Raw genomic sequence first — 24110 nt, 5'->3', positions numbered from 1 at the left:
TTCAAATGTGAAGTGTCCTGTTTGGCCATAACTTCTTTGTATTTCAATAAACGTGAGAAAGCAACTAGAAGACCAAATGAATGAGTAATCATAGAATGTCTCTTTATTCACTTTTTTTTCCCACTTTTCTCAGGTGACATGGGAATACAAGGTCCCAAAGGTGAGTCTGGAGTTACCTGCTTTCTCAGGTAGATCAGCAGCCTGTCATAGGACCTGGGTAGCAAATGGGTTTTTGTTACTCCAGCATTTGGAGAAGCTGATGCTAGTTATCTGTTAGTTCAGATATTGTTGTGAAGGTTGGGGTTTTTCTCTCATTTTTCTGGTCAAAGAGAATTTTAGAGTTTATAGCAGAAGAGATGACAGATCTCTCTTTGAATCTAGAAGATGCTTTTGTCTGGATGAAGGTAATTCCTGAGGCCAGGCTCTACCTGCTTTAATCACAGAGTGCTTCAGTGCCCAGAGGGTTTTGCATGGTGTGAATAATTCAATTATTTGCATAAATACAAGGGAGACAATTGCTGGAGATACTAGAACTTGTAAATATTCCAGGAACATAAACTTCTTTTTATGAGGGTAAAGGTTAGCCAAAGTGACAAGAAGAAAAGACTTATTCCCCACTGGCTGTCTCTTTGTTTCTGTCTACAGGTGACCGAGGACTTCCGGGTGTCCCAGGTGGGCTATAGTTCAGTTCCTCTTTGAGGGAGAACATTTAATTATGTTACTTTGGGCAAGAACAAATTTTGCACTTCCTTGCAAAATTCCTTGAACTTAGCTCAAGGTGGTTCTCTAAAGAGTCAATATTTAGCATAGACTAAGTCACTTGATTAATACCTTAGTGCTGAGCTACAGACACAGCTCAGAGACTTGGCTACAAGCAAAGCCTTGGCCAGACTTCCTCTTAGTTGAATATGCTGAATTTGGGGTTGTGAAGATTCCAGTCTACCACTGAAAGAGTCCTACAGCTGCATAAATACTTGGTTCAGCTTTCTTGTGATTTTGTATGTATTGTGTTCTTCTAAAGAGATCAAGTACCCACCTTATGAGTAGTATATTCTTCACCCCATAGAATTAATCTCGCCAGGTTTGAGGTTCCCCTTGGCTGGATGTTACTCTTTTATGGTACATAGTCAAGAACACTGAATGCTTACTGTGTTTTCTTTCCAGGCATTCCTGGTCCAAGTGGGCATGCAGGACCAGAAGGACCAAAAGGACAGAAGGGAAGCATGGGTGAGCATCTCTGTCAGTGCTGTGAGTCTTTCACAGCTGACTGACACACGCCATGGGAGTACAGACACCTGGCTGGTGTGACCATTGCCTTCCCAGTGGAGCCAGCCATGGATCCTTTTGCCCAAGGCCTCCCTTCCAGAGACAACTGGTTTTACAAGGCATTTGTTTCCTATAGGTGAGCCTGGCATGGAAGGTCCCATGGGACAGAGAGGTAGAGAAGGGATACCAGGGCCTCGAGGGGAGCCAGGACCACCTGGGTTTGGAGAAAAAGGAGACAGAGGTAGGAACCAAGTGTCTTGTTGGATAAAACAAAAATGGACAAAAGCAAGAGTTTGGTCCTGATTAATAAAATATCTCAGTGATAAAATTTGATTTCACTATTCAAGTCCAGATTTCATATCTAAACATTTCCCAGCAGATTATTATGGCCTAAAGGATTTTTTTTTTTTTTTTTTTTTTTTTTTTTTTTTTTTTTTTTGCCAGACTTATAATGGGTAAACAAGGATTGATTTGGTTTCCCAGATTTGAGTTTGACAAAACCAAAATCACTTTACTATCAAGGTTATCTTCCTCCCTGTTATCCAGATCATCAAAGCTGGGGGATTCATCTTGCTAAAGCCCAGTGAACTCATATTCTTTTCATGGACAATGCATATCTATTTGGGTGTTTTGAACTGATGAGCAGATTACTCATGACACTTGCCAGAGAAAGAACAACAGTAGATGGGATAATGGAAAAATGAGATCACAGCTGTATCTATTCATGCTCTTATTTTGCAGGTGCTGTTGGTGAGCCAGGTCCTCCAGGGCCACCTGGACCCCCAGGTTCTGCTGGCCTAAAAGGTAAACGTGAAGATGGAGAGAGAACACCTAGCAGAGAGATTAGGAGTAAATAAGCATCCCAGCTGTCCCATTTCACATTGCTCTGCAGTAACCAGAATAGTCAAGAAATGGTCTGAAGCACAGATCCCAGCATCTTAGCCAAGATGAATGGCTTGGGTCTCTTTACTTAAGTGGAAAACATTTCCTCAATGTCACAAGAACTAAGTTCTCAAAATTTGTTGTCCTGGTTTTGAGGATGCCAGTAATGCAAATTCTTCTAGTGGCTGGGGAAATCCCAATTCACTTAACACCTCTTGGGTTGTGGATGCTGTTGGGCAAACTGAAAGCAATTTGTTCATTTTCTAATTGTGATGTTACTAAAAGAAAATCCATGTTCCTTGCAGGTCTGATGGGTTCTCCAGGCCCACAAGGTCCTCCAGGTGAGTGCTGCATTCCTTTACTGTGGCATCTAGAGACTGGGGAGAACAAAAAAAGAGTGCCAGCTTCTCACAATTTTTCTGCTTCAGTGATGCATTATGATGAGTGGGATGAATGAAAACCCCTTATCTCTTTTTTCTGCAGGTCCTCGTGGCCTACAAGGATTTAGAGGCGAAGCAGGGCTCCCAGGTGCTAAAGGTAACTTTCTCTTCCCCTTGGCAATTAAAGCAGCACTGGCTGAGGAACTTTTCTAGCACTGCTCTGAGCAGCAGACATGGTCTGACCATGTCACATTTTGATTCCATGGGCAAGGAAAAGCATAAGACTGAAGAAAAGTGAGGCAAAACAAAACTTAGTGATTGCTAGCAAATACTGAGAAATGCAGGTGACATAGAGGTAATAGTGCAGTCTAAGAGAGGAAAAATAATTGGGTGGATGGAGCTGTGTTAAAGGAAAAGAATTTCCAGTTTGAATTTGTCTGGTAACACAGAATCTGTATTTCCTTTATGATCTTTCTTGGTGCATTAAATGCCTTTCCCTTATGATTTGTTATGACTATTGTTCAATCATCCATATATCTTTCAGGTGAAAAAGGAGCCAGTGGACCCCCTGGACCCAAAGGTATGTTGACCAATTAGGTATCGTTAGTGGTTATTTTCTTTAGATTCCTTTAGATATGGATACCGTCCATGGGTTTTACCCTTATCCATCTTTGGCTTTTTCTTCTGTGCTCTTGTCAGAAAGCAAACTTTATTTTCTCTGATGGAAACATTTTACAATGAAGCAATCTCACAGAATGCTTCTCTTTTCTGTACCACAGGTGATCAGGGTGAGAAGGGTTCTCGTGGAATGACAGGTCAGTGGATTGAAATACTGGAGTAACAGCTAACCTAATAAATGTATAGCCCAACCAATCCCAGTTAGCTTTCTGAAACATTATAATGATGTTAGTGGGTATAGGAGTTTTATTTTTGCACTAAAATTATAAACAAATAGATCCCATTCCTGATTCCAGTAATCTTGGTAACAATCTTTGTATTCGGCTTTAGGAAAATCCTCTCCCACATGTCCTGTATTCACATCACTTGGGCATTTCTGATGCCTGGAAACAGTTGTGAATCATGAGACCTGAATATCCTGTCAATGCTGGTTTTCAGTTGCAAAGCAGCAAATATTGCTGACAGAAATGCCCAAGAGTTGTTTGCTTCATTTTCATACTATTTTGCTGCAGGTGAGCAAGGCTCAAGAGGAATACCTGGACCTCCAGGAGAGCCAGGGGCTAAAGGACCTGCAGGTGGGTACCAGAAAGCAGCTGTTAAGTCTTGATTTAATGCTTCCTGTATCTTCAGTAACTGCAGCCAAGGTTTCTTTCAGATGCAGTGTGATGAAAAGCCACTCTTAGGTTTAGGGCGGTGCTCCACTTTGGAGGAAAACAGGATAACTGGTGTACTGTTTCAGAAGTCCCTGACAATCTCTTTCTTTGGACAGGACAAGCTGGTCGTGATGGGCAGCCAGGTGAAAAAGGTAAGGGCTTCTTTGAGGTAGAAGTGCAGGTACTTTCTGATTTGGCAGGAGGTTGATTTCTAAAAGAGGTGGGAGAAAGATGGCAGCAGATTTGTGTTCTGGGATCTTCTGTCTCAACTGTAGAGTCAAGCTGTAAATATGGAACTGAGACATAAAATGGAGCAGGCTGTAAACTTGTGACAGAGTTACCTCTCTACAGAACTCTTCTGTCATTGATGTTCCCCTCCCAGACACTGATGCTGGAGATGGCCACTTGGCTGTGAGAATACAACAGGCAGAAATTGCTGCAGTAAAGCCAAGCTTGAATGGATTGGTAGATTGTATGTCAGTGACTTCTGTCTTGTTAATAGTGATTATATCCCTAGGTGAACCAGGTCTTATGGGAATGCCAGGTGCCAGAGGCCCTCCAGGACCCACTGGAGATGCTGGAGAGCCAGGTAAAAGCATACAGAGAACAAAAATGGTTTTTGCTCAGTCAGGAACAGATTTATTTGTCGATTTCCAGTCTGAATTTGAATTTAAGTTTGAGGATCTCTGAATTCTTAAGGTGGTGATGAAAGGAAAATACACAGAGAATCTAGACCCTTTATGATCCCAAAATTGCCCACAGTGCAAACATCAGCTGCTATGAGCTGATTTACATACCACTTGCTAGGCCAGTTACCACCACTTGTGAATTGTGTGCTAAAATTTCACATAAATGTATTCTTTTTCTCCCTGTCTATCCTTTTCCCACATGAATTTTTTTAAACATCTTAAGAGTTTTTTGCCTTTTTCTGGCAGGTCTTACAGGACCCCAAGGACCACCAGGTAGGCTTTTCCACCATGTTCCAATTTATCAATGACACTTTGATATGGGCTCAAAAAAATCGTTGTAATTTTCCATCTGTGATTCTCAGGGCTTTCCAAAACGATATCCCAACATTTCTGCATCTCCTTTGGCTTTTGAGACAGGTTTTGTACAAGATGTGTAATTTTTGAGCAATGGAGGGCTTTTGAGTGTTGAAATTTTGCCTTTCCCAAATCATAACATTTCAGTTCCCTGTGCATCACTGAAAAGTCCTTCTAATCAGCAGCAGAAACAGAAGGGAGAGGATGTAGCAATAGAGATGGAAACAGAGGATGTGACATCTGTAAGCAGAGGCGGTTGGGGTGGGACAGTTCATCAGGGAATTCATCCAGGAGCCTCAGGATAGGTTGCAGTACCTGGAAGAATCTACAGGTAAATGAAGCAGTGTCATCGACTAGGGAAGCTCAGGGACACTACCAGCTCAGTCTGTTCCCCCACTTGCTTATAAAGTCCTCAGTTACCTGCTTATAAAGGTTGAAAGCAGAGGTCTTGAGTAGGGAGTTCCTTCTATAAACCCACAAGTGAAACAGCTGGGGTGCCTGGAAAACATACAGAAAACAATATTTGCACTAACCATTGTAAATTGTTTGTCTATCTCATATCAGGACTTCCAGGCAACCCTGGCCGACCCGGGACTAAAGGTGAGTTTTGTTTCTTCTCTAATGTTCATTTTCTCTCAAAGGATTTCATTTTAGCAAGGATTAGCTGCTCCGCTGACGAGTCCCTAGATCAACAGTGGCATCTAGTGGCTTTGGGAAGGGACTGTTTGAGAAGCACGGTAGCCAAAGCTTGCCTGAGCTTACACGGAGGGCAGTGAGGGCACCTGCTGAGGGACTGGGCCTGACAGCTGTCCTCTGAGCAAACCTTTGAAGCCCTGTTCTGCCCTGAGCATGAGTAAGATGCCTGGTGACTGCAGTGGAAGCTGTGTGCCTACCTCGGATAAATCCAGGCTATTGCCTATGCTGGCAGATGTAGTGCTCTGGTTTAGCACAGCTCTCCTGCTTCCCCCTGACCTTCGAGTGCTGTGACTTCTCAGACAAGAGATCAAGGGCAGAAAAAACAGAAACTACATGCCTAACAGTACAACATTATTGAGCTTATTATATCTCTTACCTGACCCCCTAAAAAAAAGCTCAACTTCTTTTTTTTGTACCTTTGTTTTCCTAGGAGAACCTGGAGCTCCAGGAAAAGTTATAAGTGCAGGTATGTAGTGCTGTGACGGGTCACACTTCTGATTTAGGAGGCTTTTCTCTGGGTTTTTTGTGCTTCCTCAATTCATCTTGACTGTGTGTCAGGCCTGTGCTGGGGCCCCCTGTGTTGGGAGAATATATATGCTATAGATGTGGGATTCCTTAAGCATAGATTTGTGCACATTCACTGGATGTGTGAAAGTGTCTGTGTGCAAATCTAGGTGTTTGTTTTACAGAGGGTACATCAACTATTACTCTGCCAGGCCCACCAGGTCCCCCAGGCCCACCTGGCCCCATTGGTCCCCCAGGTGTTCCAGGTGAGTACTGATGAGTACAAAGTCGTGCTAGGTTAAATCCAGGGACTAGAATTAAGCTCTTTCACTGCTCAGGAAGGCAGGCTTGTGTCTAATCCCTCTCCCAGCTCCATTGCTGAAATTAGGAATTGCTTGTTTTCCAGTCTCAGCTTTGAGCTCAAGGCAGCAGAACTCCCACTCAAGCATCTGTAAATCTTCCTCACAAACACACAGTGGCTGTGCATGAGTTTACAGCATGGAATGCCAGGGGAGGGCTAGGACTTTGGCATTCCTTTTCTGTTGTGGTCAGTGACATTCTGGTCATTTCCCCAGTTCAAGAGGCACTAAGCATTTTAAATTCCAGGGGATGGAAATTCAAATAATACATGGGGCATTGATGCATTCATACCCCATAGCAATTCCATTTAGTTGCGTAGAAAAATACATTTTTTTGATAGTCCTAGTTCTTATAGAAATCCTATTGATTCTTTTGTGGTATTGTAATATACAACCAGTAAAATCTAATGAAATTTGGGGTTTTTTTCATTTGAAACTAGGTCCTGTTGGACCAGCTGGTCTCCCTGGACAACAAGGTACCATTTTCCTTCAGCTTTGATTATGCTTCTTAAGAGAAAGAAATTCATTAGTTTTCCTTTGTTACTAATTCTCTAAGCCCTTGGCACATTCTCTCTCCCTTTTGTTTGCAGATTTCTTCCTTTCAGTTCATTTTCTTGCATTATTTGGTTTAATTAATCTTGTAAAGAATTTTTATAATTTTTTGTTTTCCCTGGGGAAGAAGGAGGGTGGTAAGAGGGTGATAAGAGCCAGTGTAATGTGGATGCTGCAGATGTATTTTTTCTTATGCTGTTTTTCCTGAGGGCTGGTATTTCTAAGGCATTTCTCAAGTGCAGTTGCCTTTCTGTGATGGGGGATATAGCCCAGCTGGATATCTCCTGCCATTTTGAAAGGCAGGAGAACAAACTAGAGCCAAATTGGTATTAATGTCACTGTGAAAGCGCTGCCAGTTGGACAGACATCTCTTTGGAAGGGCCTGAACGGAGCTGACCCCTAAGAACCTTTCTTAGCTGGTTTCCTGTGATCCTGTTAGAGCAAACAGGGCAGTAATTTCTACACTTGAATGCAGTGTCCCTCAGATCTGGGGACTGAATTCTTGCTCCCAGTTCTCATTAAAAAAAGTCTGAACCTCTTGTAGGTAGAAAATGTCACTCTTTCTCACTTACATAACTCCTTTCTCACTTATATAACTCCCTTTCTCTTGCCTTTTTTTTTTTTTTTTTTTTTTTTTTTTTTTTCCCTCCCTGGAAAAAGGTCCACGTGGTGAGAAAGGATCCCCAGGTGAAGCTGTGATAGAAACCATCAGAACAGAAGTCTCATCATTAGCATCTCAAAGTAAGTGGCCCTGCCTTTCCTCTCATTTGCTTGGAGATGTGTCAGAGCCTCAAGGCCTGCTCAGAGCTACCAGGAGATGCCCCTAACCCTTTCTTCTCAACATGACATGGGGCAAGTGTGTGTGTGTGTTTGGTGGTGTGTCTGCAACGCTAGCTGCCTCTTCTGCTCTCCTCATCTGTGCATCCCAGAATCCTTTCAAAAGGAGGCAGATGGCATCAGGCCCACATCACAGGGAAGGAAGCTGAGGAATGGTGGCTGGTGAGCAGCCACTAACGGGGGAGATATTCATAGAGCTGAGAGCTTTCAGCCACTGCGTTCACACAGGACAGTCCCCTGTGCAATATGAACATCTGTAAGATGAGAACCACTTTGAAAAGGAATGTTAATCTAAGCAACCGAAATAATCTCTCTTCAAATTAAAGAATTAATTCACAGGGGAGCAAATAAATTTTAAGATAAAAGAATGTAACATTTTGTGAAAATTATAAGATTTTAAGATGAAAATAAGCAGAGAACAGAATGGTTTAACAACATCTCAAGAAAAGTGCTTGCTCTGTGAAACACTAGATGTGTGATGCACTTAGAGTTGGTTAGTCCCAGGATCTGGGACCTCTGCAAGTTTGCAGCAAGGTAGAAGAGGGCATAAAATTATAAATGATCCTTGCCTGATCACCATCCAAATGGGACCATGTAGATTCAGACCATGCTTCAGTACTGTCCAATTCCCCATTCAGAAGTCTTGGATCACAGCATCACTGAACTTTGAGTTTGTGCCTCAGCTTGGAGGTGAGGGTACATCTCACAGTACAGTCAATATAACACGGTGCAGCTCCTTGTTAAATAACATCTGTGCTATGATCTCCTCCCAAAACTTGCCTCTTTTCTCTCCTTGAAGTTCTTTCCCTCCTTCTTTAGCCTTTGAGTCCTTTGCTCTTTCTCTCAACAACCATTACTCTTCTCCCTGTTTCCAGTATCCTGCTCAGTGCTGTATTTTGCTTCATGTCCTAGCCAAACACATCTCTCCTCTCCCTCTTCTGCTTCATCTTGGGCCTAGGTCGCCCAGGTCCCATCTTAGTCCACCATTGATTGTAAGGGTTTCTAGCAGCAATATATTGACAGTTTCCATAGCAGCAGTAGCTCCATAGCAACAATTTTCCCTTGTTTGTGTTTTTTCTTTTGCACAGTGCTGGGAGATTTACATGGGCGAGCAGGACCACCGGGTCCTCCTGGACCACCAGGTATGGAACATAGCTCAGCACCTAAGCAAGGAATGCTCACACAATATGACACGTTTCTGGGCCCTGCAGTTTGCTGAGTAAATGTTCCCTGATACCCCTGTTTCTTTTGTCCTCAGGTGAATCTGTGCAGGGACCCCCTGGACCTCGTGGTCCCCCAGGTAAGAGCTTGTTCCTCTGAAACCAAACTGCAAAGTGGGAGGTTTTTTCCAAGGCCTAGGGCTGGAAGCAGAATGTTGTATAGTGGATTCCTACCAACACAATTTCACTACAGCAAGATGCTGCTCAACAAAGAACATTTGCTTTGGCAGAAGGTTCTAGCCAGAGTATTAATTAGTAAAAGCCGTACTTCTCGGGAAGACACTCAAAGTTTTCAAGTTGCCAAAGGAAGTAACTGCAATCAATCCCATATTTACTTTTTACTTGTCCAGCCTTAACTTTCAACTGCAGACAGATGTGAATGTTCTTATCATGAGGAACATATCCTCATGCCCCATTCTGTAATACAGATTTCTCTTTCTCAGCCAGAACAGAGGAGGTGTGGGAGGATGTGTGACAGGAGCAGAGCCCCATTCCTTGCTCTCTGCTCACTAGGAAAAGGGAGCAGGTTGAGTGTGTGATGGGCTGGGCATCCAGTATCATAAAGAAAGGAGTTTCTCTGTCCTTTTCTGCTGCAGTGGGAAATGATAGTGAAAAGTAACTATCAGGGATAGATGTGTGAAGAAAACAGTGATAAGAGCCTGCGCTGGGAAATACTCAAGCTAAGGCTGTGGCTGGAGATGTAGCAGCTCTTATGTTCATTTACTTAACTGCTGAGGCTGATCCTTCCTGAAGACTTTTTGTGTCCCTTATGCCTAGGAGAAGGATTGCCAGGACCTCCAGGCCTACCAGGGAGACCAGGATCATCCATGTCCACCTCAGGTAGGTTCTTGCCACTCATTCCATCACCTCGTGCTGGGAATGTCCTGTTGGGATTCCAGAGAGCACATATATGGCTAGGACCAAGTGGAGCCAGAGAAACCTTGTTTCATGTTCTGTTGGATGTCATGAAGAAATCTCTTTGTTTGAATTGCAGAAGCATTCTTCACAGGCCCACCAGGTCCACCAGGACCACCAGGCCCGAAGGGAGACCAAGGTGGGTGTATTGTGCTGCCTTATCAAAGTGCTAGAGACATCTCAGCACTTTAGACTGAAGAGAAGGAAGGGCATAAGAGCAGAAATTCCTGCCTTTGTCTGTAAGAAAGCCAGCACTAGTAGGACTCCTGTCTACTGTAAAACAAGTCAGTCTTGTCAAAGAAATTTGTTAGCCTCCAGTACTGGTATCAAAGCAGTTGCTGTATTCAGATCCCAACTTTGCAAGCGCATTATACTCAAGAACATTCAGAACTTCAGCTTTGCCATTGAAGAGGGCAGCCTTTTTGCAAAATGCACTGTGGAGGTGGCCCTGTGAAGTGTAGCTCTGCTCTCAGGAAAATGTGGACCTGCTCCCTTTACCCATTTCTCCCCTCATTGAAGGCCAAGATGAAGGCTACAGAGTGGGCTGGAATGTTGCTGGTGAGAGTAAAGCAAATCCTAACACTGTTCCTCTGCTCCCCTGTTCACAGGTGAACGAGGTCCACGGGGATTCACAGGTAAGGAGATCTTGGGGGGTTTCAGGGTAACTTGCCTGGGTGTACAACTGCTCCTTCATTTCTGTGTCTCGTGCAGGAGAACCGGGTGATCCTGGCCTTTCGGCTTTCTCCTCCCACGGTTAGTCTGTGCCCTCTTTCCTCCTTTGAATTCATTGTCCCTGGGCTGAAATCAGGCCAAAATCCTGCTCTGTTCATTCTAACTTCATTTTAGTAGAGCCAGGATTTTGTCCATATATTTTATTCCTGTGAATCTCTGACTCTCTTTCTGCAACTGGCAGGTGAAAGAGTCACCATACAGGGACCCCCAGGCCCACCTGGCCCACCTGGACCAAAAGGTGAAGTTAAAAATCTTCTTTCCTTTTTGGGGGGTGGCCTCACACATCCAAGCATGGTTGAGACTAAAGGATGCAACAACCCGGTCCTTTGGGAACTAGAGCTGTGCTCACCCCTGCCTTTTCAGGCAAAGCAGAACCACAGAAATAGAATTGCTGTGAGCACAAGGCATTTGACCAGGTCACAGAGAGCTCAGGAAAGCTGCCATGGCCTGTTCCTTATGCTCTTTCCCAACAAGCTGGCATTTCAAGGGAGTCATTGCAGGGCTGGGTAGTTGCTTCTCTGACAACATGCAACTAAGCTGTTTCACATGACCAAGTATGCCACATGCAGTCCCACCCATTCCAAGTGTCGGTCTCCCTCACTCTTTTCCAGGTGATGCAGGTATCCCAGGTGCACCTGGCATCCCAGGAGCATCTCGAGGTAAGAGGCCAGACCATCATTACTCTGATATTAAGAAGTAATGCTGATATCCTGGTGGAGGCTTTGAAAAAGCTCCTTTGACTTTTTCCAGTGTGGGTGCCAACTTAATGCTGATGGGATTTGTGTTCAAAACCTCTTTTGCACAGCTTGCCTTAAATCAGAAAATTTAATAATTGGCAGTTTTCTTTTCTGGGAGTCTTTTAAGCCAGAGTTTTGCCTCTGTGTGGACAGACTCTTGACCTGGTGCTGCTCAGGCTGACTGGGATTGGGAGCAGCAGGGCAGTGATGTTAGACTAATGAGCTTGAGCTCTATGATCTCCATCTATATTCTACACAGCACTGCGCTCTAGAGCACAAACTCACCACGTCTGCCTGTACAAAGCCAGGAATGTCTCTGGCCTCAGCCCTGCACAGGCTGAATTATAAGATGCTGAATTAATTGAAGACATTATACTGCCAAATAGCCCAGATTGTGTTTAAAGATGCAGAGAGAGCCCCTCCATATTCAATTTCCAAAGGTCTTTCCATGCCTGTGGGAAGGGTTTAATGCATGTACACTTTACTATCACTTGGTCTAATGCAACTATGCCAAAAAAACTCCTTCTCCTTACAATGCTTTCTGTAGGTGGATCCAGACAAATTCAGGGACCCCCAGGACCTCCTGGGCCACCTGGTCCTCCTGGCCCAAGTGGAGGTTCATCTCAAGAGATTCAGCAGTATGTCACTGACTACCTGAAGAGTGAGTATAATGAGATTTTTGCTGTGGGTCAGCAGTTTCATGCCTATCTCTCTTTTGTCCCTCCTCTTTCAGAAACAACAGCCCTGCTACTCTGGGCTTATTTCTGCTGTATAGTGTGAAGTGGTGTTGTCCACTGTGGCCTCTGTAGAACTGTCCTTCTGCTAACCCATTCTTTGTCAGAGGAAGAGGGTCTGGTAATTGTGACCATGGTCAGTCTTCCCTCTGGATGATGTGAGCATGTCTTGGGCTTTCTACGCAGGTGACAACATCAGGCATTATTTGACTGGTGCCCAAGGCCCACCAGGCCCTCCAGGCCCACCTGGACTTATCACCACCGCGGATGGGGTGACCTTGGATTATGCAGAGCTGGCTACCCGTGTCATGAGCTATATGACAAGTAAGCACCATGTTGGTAAACTCTGTACTGAGTCATGCCCTCAGCTGAGCTTGTGCAGCACCTAGGAGGTGAGAAGCAGAGGAGAAACAAGAGTTTAAATAGCAGCACCCCAACAAGGTTATTCATCTTCAGCAGTCTAGGCCCAGGACTCCACACAGCTGGGGTGTCCTCTGAGCCTTGTCCTTTTTTAATGGTTAGATTAACTAGCAGTTGCTCCTATTTAAAAAGTCTCATATGAAACATTTGCTGTTAGACTCTTTGACACTCCAAAGATCCAAACAGAGGTGGGTTTATTTAGTATATGTGGTCTCCAGTATTTGGGGGTTGTCTTGTGTTCTTGGGGCCCTCCTGAAGTAGATAAAATTCCCAGAGCTTTTGGAAGTAGCCTGGAATCTCAACCAGAAATGCACAGAGCACACAGCTGTGTGTGATGACCAGGATGTGTGAGATAGCAACTGTTTCATAGCTGGGGGCATGAGAAGCCCATTCTACTAGTTAATTAATTCATCTTTCCTTTGTTCCTTCCTGACCCCTGCTCACTTTCTGTCTCATCCTGGCTCATGTAAAACTTTTTCATTCCCACAGGCTCTTCAGGTCGCTATGAGTCATTTTCTAGCTCAGTATCCACTACTTCAATTTTGTACCAAGAACTTCTGGACCTGCTGCAAAGTAAGTGACCCTCAAGGGAAGCATGGGATTGAGGGTAGAGCGTCCCATCGTCCTGGAGATTTGCCTTTCCCTTCCAGTCTCCAGTCTACAAGTGGAGTTAGCTGCAGCTGCTTCAGAGTGTTCTACTTTCCAGCTCCCCCATTCTCAGTGTTCCCCCCATAGCCTTGCTCTGTTGTTGTTCTTAAGGTGAGGGGGATCCCCAGTTCTGTATTCTTTTCTGTACACACTGTTACTGTGGGCTGACAGGTGAATCTCCAGGATGTCATTTGGCTGTCCCTGAAGGTATTGATGATGCTGGCCAGGACTGTGCTCCAAATGGCTCCAAAATGCCACAAAGCTCAGAATGGTCTTTCCCAGCTGAGCTACTTTTCATTTCCTTTGCCCAAGAAGTTGTCCAGGGTGTCCTGAAATAAACAGGCCACTGGGGGTCCATTAAGCAATCCAAATTCTCATCCTCCTCACACCCTTCTTATAAGAGATTCCCAGCCTTGTGACAAATGTTTCTGGCACCACATACAGGAAAATTCACTCAGAAAAGAGGAAGGAAAGGAGCTTTGCATCCATAGGTTTTGATGGTTTCCCTGGGGGCTCAGCTCATGGGCTGGGAACTCCTCACACTTGGTGTCTGTGTAGCAGCTGGACAGCCTTAAAAGATGCTCTTGTTCATTTCTAGGAGAAGAAATTCGTCAGTATCTCATTGGACCTCGGGGCCCACCAGGACCTCCTGGGCCAGGGGGAGATGGAATGTCTGTATCGCTGGATTATGATGAGCTGACCAGGAGGTTTATCAGCTACTTGTCAAGTAATGGTTTTATTAGTGTGTGTTTCCCTCTGTTCCTTTGGGAGCCCAGCACAAAGCTCATGCTGTCAGTCAGTAGAAAGTATTCCAGTGCTAGATTTGTGAATCCCTATGTACAGAGACCTCCTCAGAGGGACTGAGAGAGACTTGGAAGAGAACAAAGATACCCTGTAGCTAAGATACCATCCACAGACTAGTAATGAATCCTTTCTGTGTTAAAAATTGAGCTTAGGAACAAAATTTCATCTTAGCCATCTTTTGCAGGTTCTGGGATGAGCATTGGACTGCCTGGGCCACCTGGGCCTCCAGGGTCACCTGGTATATCTTACAGTGACCTGACAGCGTACCTGCGAAGTAAGCCAACTTCTTCACTCCCCTCTCATGGGACTCTACGTGCCCCAGGTTCTTTTTTACAGCCTTAGCCACAGAATTTCCCTTTTTGCCTATCATCACAAATAACTCTCTGATGGCCCTTTGTCCTTAGCAGCACTGCAGGCCTCTGCTGGCACCTGCACACCCCACAGGGGGCTGCAGCTGGGTCACCACGCTCCTGTGAGGAGCAACAGCACTGGGGCTGTCTTGGAGTTAGGCATGAAGGAGCCCTTTGTTGTATCCAAACTCTGCAGCATAAAGGCTTCATTTCTAATGCCTCTTTAAAAGTCTATTTTTAAAATACAGACTTTACTCTCTTTGGAGTCATCTGGTTGTTCAGTGTGACATCTATATGCAGGGAAGTGAGATGCACCAAGAAGGCTGCACCAGAAGGTGGAGAGAAAAAAACTTCTACTAGGCTGTATCTGGCATAACCTGTATTGTCAAGGAACATTCATTAGGGTTGCGGTTGTTTGGGTGATTTCTTTTCTTCCTTTGTGTCTTACAGACTCTGAATTCAGTGGTGTTGTTGGACCCCCTGGTCCTGCAGGACCCCCAGGACCTCCAGGGATTCCTGGAACACCAGGCACCTCTCTGGAGGATGTCTCTGCCTACCTTCAAAGTAAAGCACTTGTGTTCCTCACAGCTGGCAGGGTGATTCTGTTTGTGGATGCTGGAGGGACTGAGGCTGACATTTAGCTTAGCAGGCATGTGACTGCCCACTGGGAACAAATTTCACTGTAAGGAAAACAATTTTGTCAATGTCATCTGTGAAGGGATGGAACTTGGGGTTGGAGCCTTTAATCTTTCAAGATCCCTAGATGTATGAAACTTCCTTATCCTCTCACTGATGGAAAATAATTCTTTCTCTCTCTCAAGATGTTGGATACTCTTCCGTTTCTGGAGTCCGGGGCCCACCTGGCCCTCCTGGCCCTCCAGGACCACCAGGTTTCTCTGGAACCGGCCTCCTGTCCTATACTGACATCACCAACAGCGACGAGTTCAGGAGTGAGCTGATCCGGTACCTGCAGAGTAAGGGAACACCATCCATCCTTCCTGCACACATCCCAAGACATGTTTACTTTGTGTAGGTGACTGGCTCTGCCACAGCTGAGACATCCTGTAGGAGCCTTCCCTGAACCAGGGCTACAGCAACATCTTCCCTCTACAGCTGGGTGTACAGGAGTGTGCTGCACCCTGTAGGCTTTTCTCCTCTCAGTCCAACTACCAGCCAAAGTCTGTGTTGTGACACAACAGAGACAAGCACTGGGTAGTTGGAATTGGCCTGTGCTGAACATGGGTCCCTAGTAAGGTCACCAGCAGAGTTTTACCATGGGGAAAAGCATTTTCCTTGGCAAACACCTGCCCACAGAGCCATGGACAGTGGAGGGGTTGGAAAGTGGCTGTGAAGCAATGGTCTGAGCTCATCCTGGAGTCATCCAGGACAGGCTTTCAAAAACACCTCAGTTTTGGCAAACTGGTCACAGAATAGCTCTTTTGGCAGAGCTGTTGAAGTTGGCCTGAGGAATGCACCCTTCTGCAAAATCATTGGGCATGTCCCCGGGATTGGGCACACAAAATTGTGGGAGTGGTGAGAAGGGAGGATATCTTGCCATCTGTAGAATTCAAGGTTGACATGTGCCTGCTGCCTGAAAAATGGCACTGGATGAGGGTCACTGTGATGGTTGGTGGGACAGAACTTCACACTCAGTCTTCATTCAGGTGGTAGTACAGGACTTCTGTCAAGCCCAGTGTCCCTGAAGTTCCTCCCCTTGTATTTTGCAGGTGATGAAGTTCGAAGCTACATATCAGGACCCCCTGGGCCCCCTGGGCCACAGGGACCACCAGGACCCAAAGGAGACAGTGGCTTTGTGTCTGGGTCTATGTCTTCATCATACCAAGGGTTACGAGCATCAGAGCACTTGCATGGAGGATCCCTTGGCGCTGAGGGCTCCCACAGGGGCTCAGTGGGCACAGGCAGCTCGTATGGCAGCTCCAGAAGCAGCATGTCCTCTTACTATGCCTCAAGGGGCAGTGATGGCGCTTACGATGCCTCCATGGGCACTGATGGGTCTTTTGATGGGCTGCTGACAGAGGAGGAATCACACAGGAGCTCAGCAGGGTCGAGCAGATCCTACAGCAGCTCCTTCACCGGTTCCCTGGATTACAACGAGCTGGCACTGCGTGTGTCAGAGAGCCTGCAGAGTGAGTGCAGTGCCTGCTCATCCTGACCCTCCCTATCCCAGCCTCCAACTCCAAACCCCCTGTGCCCGGTCACGCTGTTCACTTCCCTCTCCTTCCTGCTGCCTACAGCTCTCCCTTCCACCTCCTGCCTCAGCATGCAGCCACAGTTCTCCCCGAGCTCCTTTCCAATGACACCTTTAATTCCACAGGTCGAGGCATTCTCCGGGATCTGATGTCTTACACTGCACAGGGACCTGCAGGTCCCCCAGGCCCTCCTGGTCCCCCTGGCATCAGCAAGGTCTTTGCAGCCTATGGCAATGTCACCGCAGACCTCGTGGACTTCTTCAGAAGTGAGTGATGTTTTGACTTGGCATTTCTGGCTCATGCATGGTGGATCTCCTCAGCCTCTCACAGACCTACTGATATTCTCACCTTTGCACACTGCAAAAGTCAAGGTGCAGAGCTGAAGGTGGATGGTCTTTCCATCTCCTTCCTTCCTTGCTGGGGAGGTGTAGTCAGCATTTGAAAGGATATCAGTTTTTCACACTATTTGTAAGAAACTCATCCCAAACCCTGAAGGCCTCTGTGCTTACAAGCCCTGTGGCCCATTTTAACAAGGCTTAGCTGGTACATGTACAGAAACTTGAGCCAGCTGCTCCCTCTGCTCTTAGACTCCCTACCCTGAGCATGGGCCAGCTCTAGCCCCAGTGCCAGCCAGGACGCCCTGAGAGAGTGACAGAGCAGTGCTGGTGCAATGACATCACAGCTTGTCCTTGGGACTTCATTGGGACCAAAACCCCGTTTAAAAACCTTGCTGTCAGTCTAATCCCATCTAACCAAGAGAGGAATGTCCTTCAGTGTGACTCACAGCTTCTCTGAGTGGGCAGTGGTTTCTCCCAGGCATTCACTCTCTCCTTCATTTCCCTCTCCAGCACATGGCGCCATCCGGGGGCCACCCGGTGAAAAGGGGGAGAGGGGTTATCGTGGACCCAAAGGTAAGGCTTGCCATCCTTACCCTCTTCAGCCTTCTGATGCCCAGGAAGCAGCACTGTGACCACAGAGGTCACAGCACTGCTCAAGGTCACACCCTCTCACAGTGAAGGTGGCACCTTCAAACATTGTCCTGACTTGGTGTCCCTTCCCCTGGCTTGTCCCTGTCTGTGGGTCACTTGTGCCCAAGGGCAAACTTGGTCTTCTCATTCCTTCAGGTGACCCTGGGCCGATGGGCCCACCAGGACGACAAGGGCACAGGGGACCAAAAGGAGAGAAGGGAGAGAAAGGTAGGAACACGTGCCATCCCCAGGAGAGCAGGGTTTGACTGTGAGGGAGTGGCACAAGCCCATCCCTGGGAAGAGCTGGAAAACACAGCCCCAGATTTTTGCTTTGGATCTTTAGTCTTTTTACATGGTCTTTTCAACTAACCCTCCTTTTGATTTTTCTGGTCCCCAGGTGAACAACTGTATGTTGGCAGGAGAAAAAGAAGTGTTGGTGTTTAAGGAAAGAGGTAGCTCGGTTCTGCACAGGGCAGCATTCCCAGCAGCCTATAGAGAATTAGTCTAAGTCTTCACTGCCTTAATGCTAAAACATCCTCACCGCTCAGCTGACCCCTTAGAGCTGATAGTTCAGATCTGAATGTCTCTTGTGTGTGTCCAGTACGGCCCTAGTGTGGGTGTTTGCTCCTGTTACTGATGTTTGGCTTCATGCCCCTGGGCTCCCAGGCTGATGTCCTCAGGCTGACAAGGGCTTCTCATCTCACCTAGTCCAGGCTTCTTGTACTACTCCCAGATATGTAAAAACCTGGGGTTTTTAACAACCAGCCATGGTTGTTAAACAACCTATGCAGAAAAAAGAAAACAAACCTATCCCCCCCAGCTGGTTTAACAGGGATCAGATGCAGCTCACAAGGCCCTGTGAGAAACCCTGGGCTTGCACTGCCCTGGGATTCCCTCCCAAGTTCTGCGAGCTCCAAGTGGAGTCTGTTCATAGCAGCACAGCGAGACAGGACACACCCAGAGGCCGAACCAAAGCACTTTTAAATGGAATTTGTTTATCTTTAAAAATATTTTTGTATTTTTTTCTGGTTTTTTAAACAGTGGTGGAAAATAATGTAAAAAGCTCAAGTAAAGTGTGTTTTTAACCCCATTCCTGAACTATTCAGGATGGTCTTTCTGTATTTGCAGGTTGTTGTGGGGCAGGGTGAGGCACCTGAGATGGGTCTGAGGTACAATGGTAAATACAATGGCACAACATTAAATACTTTTATACTCAGTTATTTTAAACAGTGTAAATCATCCCATTCTCTCAAACGCTTGTACAAATCATTTGTATTTCATGCACATTTTTCATCAACAAAACCGAAGCAATCTCAGCAAACTGTGATTTTATTGTATTTACAGCAGAATTATTACAATATTCTACAGAAAGCCATGAAATCAAATTATTTTGAAAATCAAGACAAAAGAACCCCCAAAAATGTTGTATGGCTGCTACTGCAAGTTCACTTCCACGAGCTGTACAGAGACTCTTAGCCAATTATTCATCCATCTCATAATTTTTGGTTGCTTTCTGTAAGGCAAAAATAACTTGGTTTGCAGTTAACACAAAACATTCAACAAACTCCTGGGAGAACACGAGGTCAGCAGTGCCTCAGGTGTTTTGTCACAGGATGCTCCTGCTCTGCTTGGCTTCCTGACAGAAAACGGGGTGACTGTTCAACATTAGATGCCACTCACTGTACCCTCTTAGTTTCTGTTCTTTTCACCATTTTAGGAGTGATTCTCATTGCCAAAGAGGCTTTACCACCTAATTGTAAATGCGGAAGACTTTGTTAAATCAGGGTAACCCCGGACTCAGCCACTCCCTTCTGCTTTCAGTACAGGGGAAGCACATGAGCCCTTTCTCATGGGTTGGGCTTGAGCAGGTTTGTGCTTCAGGGGTTTTCCTCTGGCACCACCGACTGCCCAAACGCCAGATGTGCAAAGGAGCTACAGAAACAAAGCAGAAGGACTGAGCTGGAGAAAGGGGATGCAGGACAAATAAAAGTTCTGTAAAAGAAACACCATAATTTCATTTGTCTTCTCCTCCCCTTTATCTGTTCTCATCTTTCACAAGACTGAGAAACGATGGGCATCCTGGCCTTGGCTTGCCTGTGAACAAGGAAGGTAAATTCTCTCTAATCTTACTTCAGCTGCTGTGAAGATGGCAGAAGTAGTCTAGAATGGGAAATTTGCATGGACACATCAATGCAAAGAAGTTTCAGAGATCCAGAAGTACATATTTTGATGTAAAATGACCAGAGTGTAAATGCTAACATGGGACTTACCAACACAGCAATGGTCCTAAACACTCCCCCCCATCCTTTCCTGCAACAACCCAAGAGTTACTGTCTTCAAACTTGCCCCTTTTCCCTGCAGCAGATGAACCAAGAAGCAGTAGAGCAGTGGAAGCAACTAGCACTGAGATTATTTGTACATTTCACTTTTCAGCAATGATGTACTTCTGAGGTCCCAGGAGCTGCAGCTGCACAACAGCTCTGAAAATCAGGCTGCCTAAAAGTGGACTCAAGTGCCTGAATTTAAAACACGTTATTTGAATCTTTCCTATATCAAAGCAAGCTTGAAATACTTGCAAGGCAGATACTATTTCAGTTGGAGAATCAACTTAAACTTCCTGTGTGATATTGCTGTCACAAAAGACATGGTGTGACAAAAGCAATTTCATTGCTGCTTTGCTTAGCTCTGTCTTAGTTAAGGTGCTGTACTTCCAATTTTTAAGGAGAAGAATTCAGTAGAATGGAATTATCACAAAGTCCTCTGGAACAGAAGATTCATTTCTTTAACTGTGTGATTGATTAGATATTGAGTACCCATGAATGCAATTTCAAAAGAACATTAGCTTAGAAGATTACCTGGAAATAAAGATAACAGCTCCAACTGAACATCAGTTTTTAATGTGATGTGAAAAATCACTCTTGAGTGAATGCTGATGGTCAGGACAGTGCAGCCCTGCCACCAAGGAATTTGAATTCAGGTGCCATTTCATATAAAGGTTTTCCTTCAGAAGATGTTTACAAATGAGGACCTACATGCTGTATATAGTTCTCATGTATAGACCAGAGACAGCAGAGTGCTTGGAGAAGGAAAATTTGTTTTATGGGAATCAGAGAGGATCAAATGCTGGAGTATTTCTTCATCATAAAATAAGCAGCAAAGTTCCCCTGGAACTTCAGAAGATCAAGGGCTGCCACAGCCCTTTTTCCCCTGGGTTGGTAACTCCTCCTCAGCCAGAATCTCCTAAAAAGAAGGGCAGCAGATGCACCTGAAGATCTTTAGCCCCAGATCTCCTCGGATGCCCTAAGCAGTGCCAGAATGCACTTTCAGAGCTCAGGAAGCACATGGTGTGAGGCTGAGGCCCTGCAGGCAGGTTTTCCATGAGGATCAGTTGTAATCACAGGACAACCTACACACAGCACAATAAATCCAGGGATTCGTTGCCTTTGCTCATTTTCCTGTGGACAGAATTTACACTGTAGTAAAACAATGGTGAGCAAATACTCACTTGGGGTCAGCTTTGGAAAAGAGCGTGGGGACAATGAGATCTGCCAAACAGTAAGAATTTGTAAGTAAGTACGTTGTTTTAGCTGCAGAAAACACACGTCACCACCCTGGAGATGGAGCTGCTAACACTCATTAGGGAGATGACATGAGATAGTGCTGAGATTGGATTTCACATCTCAGGAGATGTCTTTTAGGCCTATGTGAGACTAATTAATTTGAATTGAATTTTCTCACACTGATACAATATTATAACATCTCTCACACGTTCTGAAACACTTAAACCAAATTTTATCAGTCTAGATGTGTAAGTAGCCATGCTAGTTCTTGTTATCACTCAGAAAACATTTTCATGCTTGGTATCAATTCTCAGCCCAGTTCACAAGGCTGCAAGTGCTTCACAGGGCTCTCCACCTGGAGACCTGAGCAAGGCTTCCATTGCCACATCCGATCCCTCCCTTCATCCCAGAGCTCAGTTACAGTTATTTGTGCAATTTACAATGAGATCAGATTGCAGGGCCTGTGTGAAAAGGATCTTCAAATAAAAGATGTAAGAGATTCAGACAGAGGTAAATAGAATGCCAATGCATATTAGCAATGTATCGCTGAAACTTCCAAAAACATAAGGGGAAGATTATTAACAGTTCCTGTGAGGATTTAATGGGGATGAATGTAGACATAATCCAGAAGAGGAAATCTGCCTGCCCTGCCTACTCCCCAGGTAAAGCACTAAGCCGTCTTCATATGAAATTCCAAACAAATTCTGTTAAATAGAGATGAAGGTTATTTAATGTTAACTTAGTAACAGTCAATTTATGAAGGGGGAGCTTAAAAAGCAAAAGATCTTCAAAGACTTTTTTCTCCCTACTGAACAAACAATTCAAAAAACTTTGCATTTAGCAACAGAGAACATTTTAGAGATATGGTGTGTGAATTGACAACAGTACACAATACACATTTAAAATAATAAAATGCCAGAAATTAAGGCTAGCTATTAAAGTAATTATGCTATCAAAAAGTTACAAAATTTAAATTAAAACATGCATTTTCCAATTTTCTTTTTACTTTGCTGCAAATTAAGTGTCTTCATTGAGAAGATATCGGTTCAGCGTCCAAGGATTTCGGCATCCAAGGTTTCAACCACAGCTGATTAAAGTCCTGTGTTAATTTCTGAGTTCATTGCTATGCAGCAACACTGTTCCCATGAAATGAATGCCATGGAATGGGCACCAGTTGCACAGTCAAAGCAAGCAAGCAAAACAAAACAGGTGCAGTTGATGCCCCAGACAGATCAAGTCAGGCCTCAAAAGACAGAAAGCAAATACTATTCTACAAATGGAGCTCCAATATAACCAAGTACAGCTTATAACACTGTCTTGATATGAATCAACTTCTACCCACCAACAGGAGTGCAGCAAAAGTGACCTAATACAGATGTATTTCCCTACCCCGCTATAGAAGACGTAGTTCAGACTTCCCACTACAGATCAGTCAGGCAAATAACTTATGGTAGATCAAGGAACTCAAAAAATAAAACCTGCCTATGTTAGTAGGTGGCAACACAAAAGCAAAACACCCAGCTTCATAAAGGAGTTTGTCTATATATTTAACTTAAATCTCTCCTTAAAATAAAATGACTTAAAAAAAAAAAAAAAAAAAAGAATCTACCACTTCTAGTGAAATCAGACTTTAGCCATGGTTATTTATAAATATGACCATACACCTCCACTTCTGCGATGGAGTTCAAATGAACAGGCTTTGGTAAGAACAGAACAATGGCTCTACCCATTCCAGGTACAGTTAGAGAGACCATGTGCATTTTGCACACCGCTTTCTAAAAAATACATTCTACAGTTTTTCAATTTGTAGAACTAACCACCTGTATGTAATAGCTAAAGAAAATAATAAACTGTGCATTTTAAAGTTAGCATTTCTTTCACCTTTACATATTTTAGTGCAAAATATTTTAGGGTGAGGATTTACAACAAAAATGGCAGTAGCAGCAAGAAATCTTGTTTTGTACAGTAATAACAATGCTAAGGAGTTTTGTGTTTTTAAATGACAAAACCTTATCCTGTTGCCAGGATCAGCATATCTAAGTGTTTCAGGCACTGTATTAATTAAACTAGCACCCCATTTCATTATGGAACTAATAGACAAAACATGTCATGGAGATCAGCTCAGTTTCATTTATGCCAGGGAAGTTGCAAAGGCTTTTGCTTTTGCCAATTGTGTTTAAACACAAGGGTTTGTTTTTTCTGATTACTGGCATGTTCTCAGTAATTAGTTTCAGTCCTTGCCATGAAGACACGGCTCACATTATGAAACTTTAAACCTCTCATGGCAGTTTCAATTGTGGAATTCTCTCGTGGAGAAATCTGATGCTTAAAAAACACAGTAGCTGAACTAATATTACACCGTTTAAACATTCAGACGAGAAACCATTTTTTTTGTGTGTGATGAGAAAGAGCATATTTAATATTTCAGGCTTAAAGTCAAAACCGTAGGTAACGTACTTTTAGAGACTGGGATAAAAAACCCACTTTGTCTTGGAACATCTGAAAGACATAACAATACCACTGTACACCAACACTTGGTTCATTTCCTCTGTTCAGGGGAGTGAAGAAACCGCTCCTGACACTGATTGTCTCCACTGAAAACAAGACAAGCGAGGTCCCCGATGTTCATACACCACGGGTATGTCGGGTCAGACCGTAAAGAGGGAGAATTCCAAACACAAAAAAAACCTACAAAAGTTCCCAGAGTTACGAGCCAGTGGAGTGAAGGCTGGGGATTGGGTAGAATTTGGAAATCCGGCTTTGTGTTGAAGGATTAAGGCATTCGGATTCTCCAGTCATTTTAAAGAAAACTTCCTGTTCCTGCAGTTTTCTGGCAAATTCTTCTTCCAACATCTAAAACCAAAATCAGATTGTCACAGGATTAACAAGGCAAAGTACAAGAAAGCCATTATTGTGGAGACATTTTGTCTGATCTATCTGAACTGTGTGAAACTCTAGTACG

At 44.6% G+C, this 24110-nt stretch overlaps 2 protein-coding genes across 6 annotated transcripts in view; one reads left to right on the top strand and one right to left on the bottom strand.

Annotated features, from left to right (window-relative positions):
* Positions 1-18678, top strand: part of COL17A1 (collagen type XVII alpha 1 chain) — a 33497-nt gene extending 14819 nt beyond the window's left edge. The window contains exons 19-56 of the mRNA XM_040072092.1: positions 134-160; positions 646-672; positions 1165-1227; positions 1403-1507; positions 2008-2070; positions 2454-2489; positions 2632-2685; positions 3073-3108; positions 3308-3343; positions 3719-3781; positions 3976-4011; positions 4377-4448; positions 4795-4821; positions 5467-5502; positions 6029-6064; positions 6288-6368; positions 6902-6937; positions 7674-7754; positions 8939-8992; positions 9109-9150; positions 9854-9910; positions 10065-10124; positions 10594-10620; positions 10697-10738; positions 10899-10955; positions 11329-11376; positions 12002-12115; positions 12375-12512; positions 13098-13181; positions 13855-13983; positions 14245-14334; positions 14861-14974; positions 15232-15384; positions 16138-16557; positions 16746-16886; positions 17469-17531; positions 17745-17816; positions 17986-18678. Of these exons, the coding sequence (XP_039928026.1) occupies positions 134-160; positions 646-672; positions 1165-1227; positions 1403-1507; positions 2008-2070; positions 2454-2489; positions 2632-2685; positions 3073-3108; positions 3308-3343; positions 3719-3781; positions 3976-4011; positions 4377-4448; positions 4795-4821; positions 5467-5502; positions 6029-6064; positions 6288-6368; positions 6902-6937; positions 7674-7754; positions 8939-8992; positions 9109-9150; positions 9854-9910; positions 10065-10124; positions 10594-10620; positions 10697-10738; positions 10899-10955; positions 11329-11376; positions 12002-12115; positions 12375-12512; positions 13098-13181; positions 13855-13983; positions 14245-14334; positions 14861-14974; positions 15232-15384; positions 16138-16557; positions 16746-16886; positions 17469-17531; positions 17745-17816; positions 17986-18032 (2867 nt within the window). The 3' untranslated portion in view covers positions 18033-18678. The remainder of the gene's footprint in view (positions 1-133; positions 161-645; positions 673-1164; positions 1228-1402; positions 1508-2007; positions 2071-2453; positions 2490-2631; positions 2686-3072; positions 3109-3307; positions 3344-3718; positions 3782-3975; positions 4012-4376; positions 4449-4794; positions 4822-5466; positions 5503-6028; positions 6065-6287; positions 6369-6901; positions 6938-7673; positions 7755-8938; positions 8993-9108; positions 9151-9853; positions 9911-10064; positions 10125-10593; positions 10621-10696; positions 10739-10898; positions 10956-11328; positions 11377-12001; positions 12116-12374; positions 12513-13097; positions 13182-13854; positions 13984-14244; positions 14335-14860; positions 14975-15231; positions 15385-16137; positions 16558-16745; positions 16887-17468; positions 17532-17744; positions 17817-17985) is intronic.
* A 223-nt stretch (positions 18679-18901) lies between these two features.
* SLK (STE20 like kinase) overlaps positions 18902-24110 on the bottom strand; it is a 49560-nt gene continuing 44351 nt past the window's right edge. For all 5 annotated transcript variants that reach the window (XM_040072094.2, XM_040072093.2, XM_040072095.2 and 2 more), the window contains one exon: positions 18902-24001. In XM_040072094.2, coding sequence (XP_039928028.1) covers positions 23855-24001 — 147 coding nt within the window. In that variant the 3' untranslated portion in view covers positions 18902-23854. The remainder of the gene's footprint in view (positions 24002-24110) is intronic.

Source organism: Hirundo rustica, chromosome 8 (genome assembly GCF_015227805.2).
Source record: "Hirundo rustica isolate bHirRus1 chromosome 8, bHirRus1.pri.v3, whole genome shotgun sequence".
Lineage (NCBI taxonomy): Eukaryota > Metazoa > Chordata > Aves > Passeriformes > Hirundinidae > Hirundo > Hirundo rustica.
This window is presented reverse-complemented; position numbering and strand designations above follow the sequence as displayed.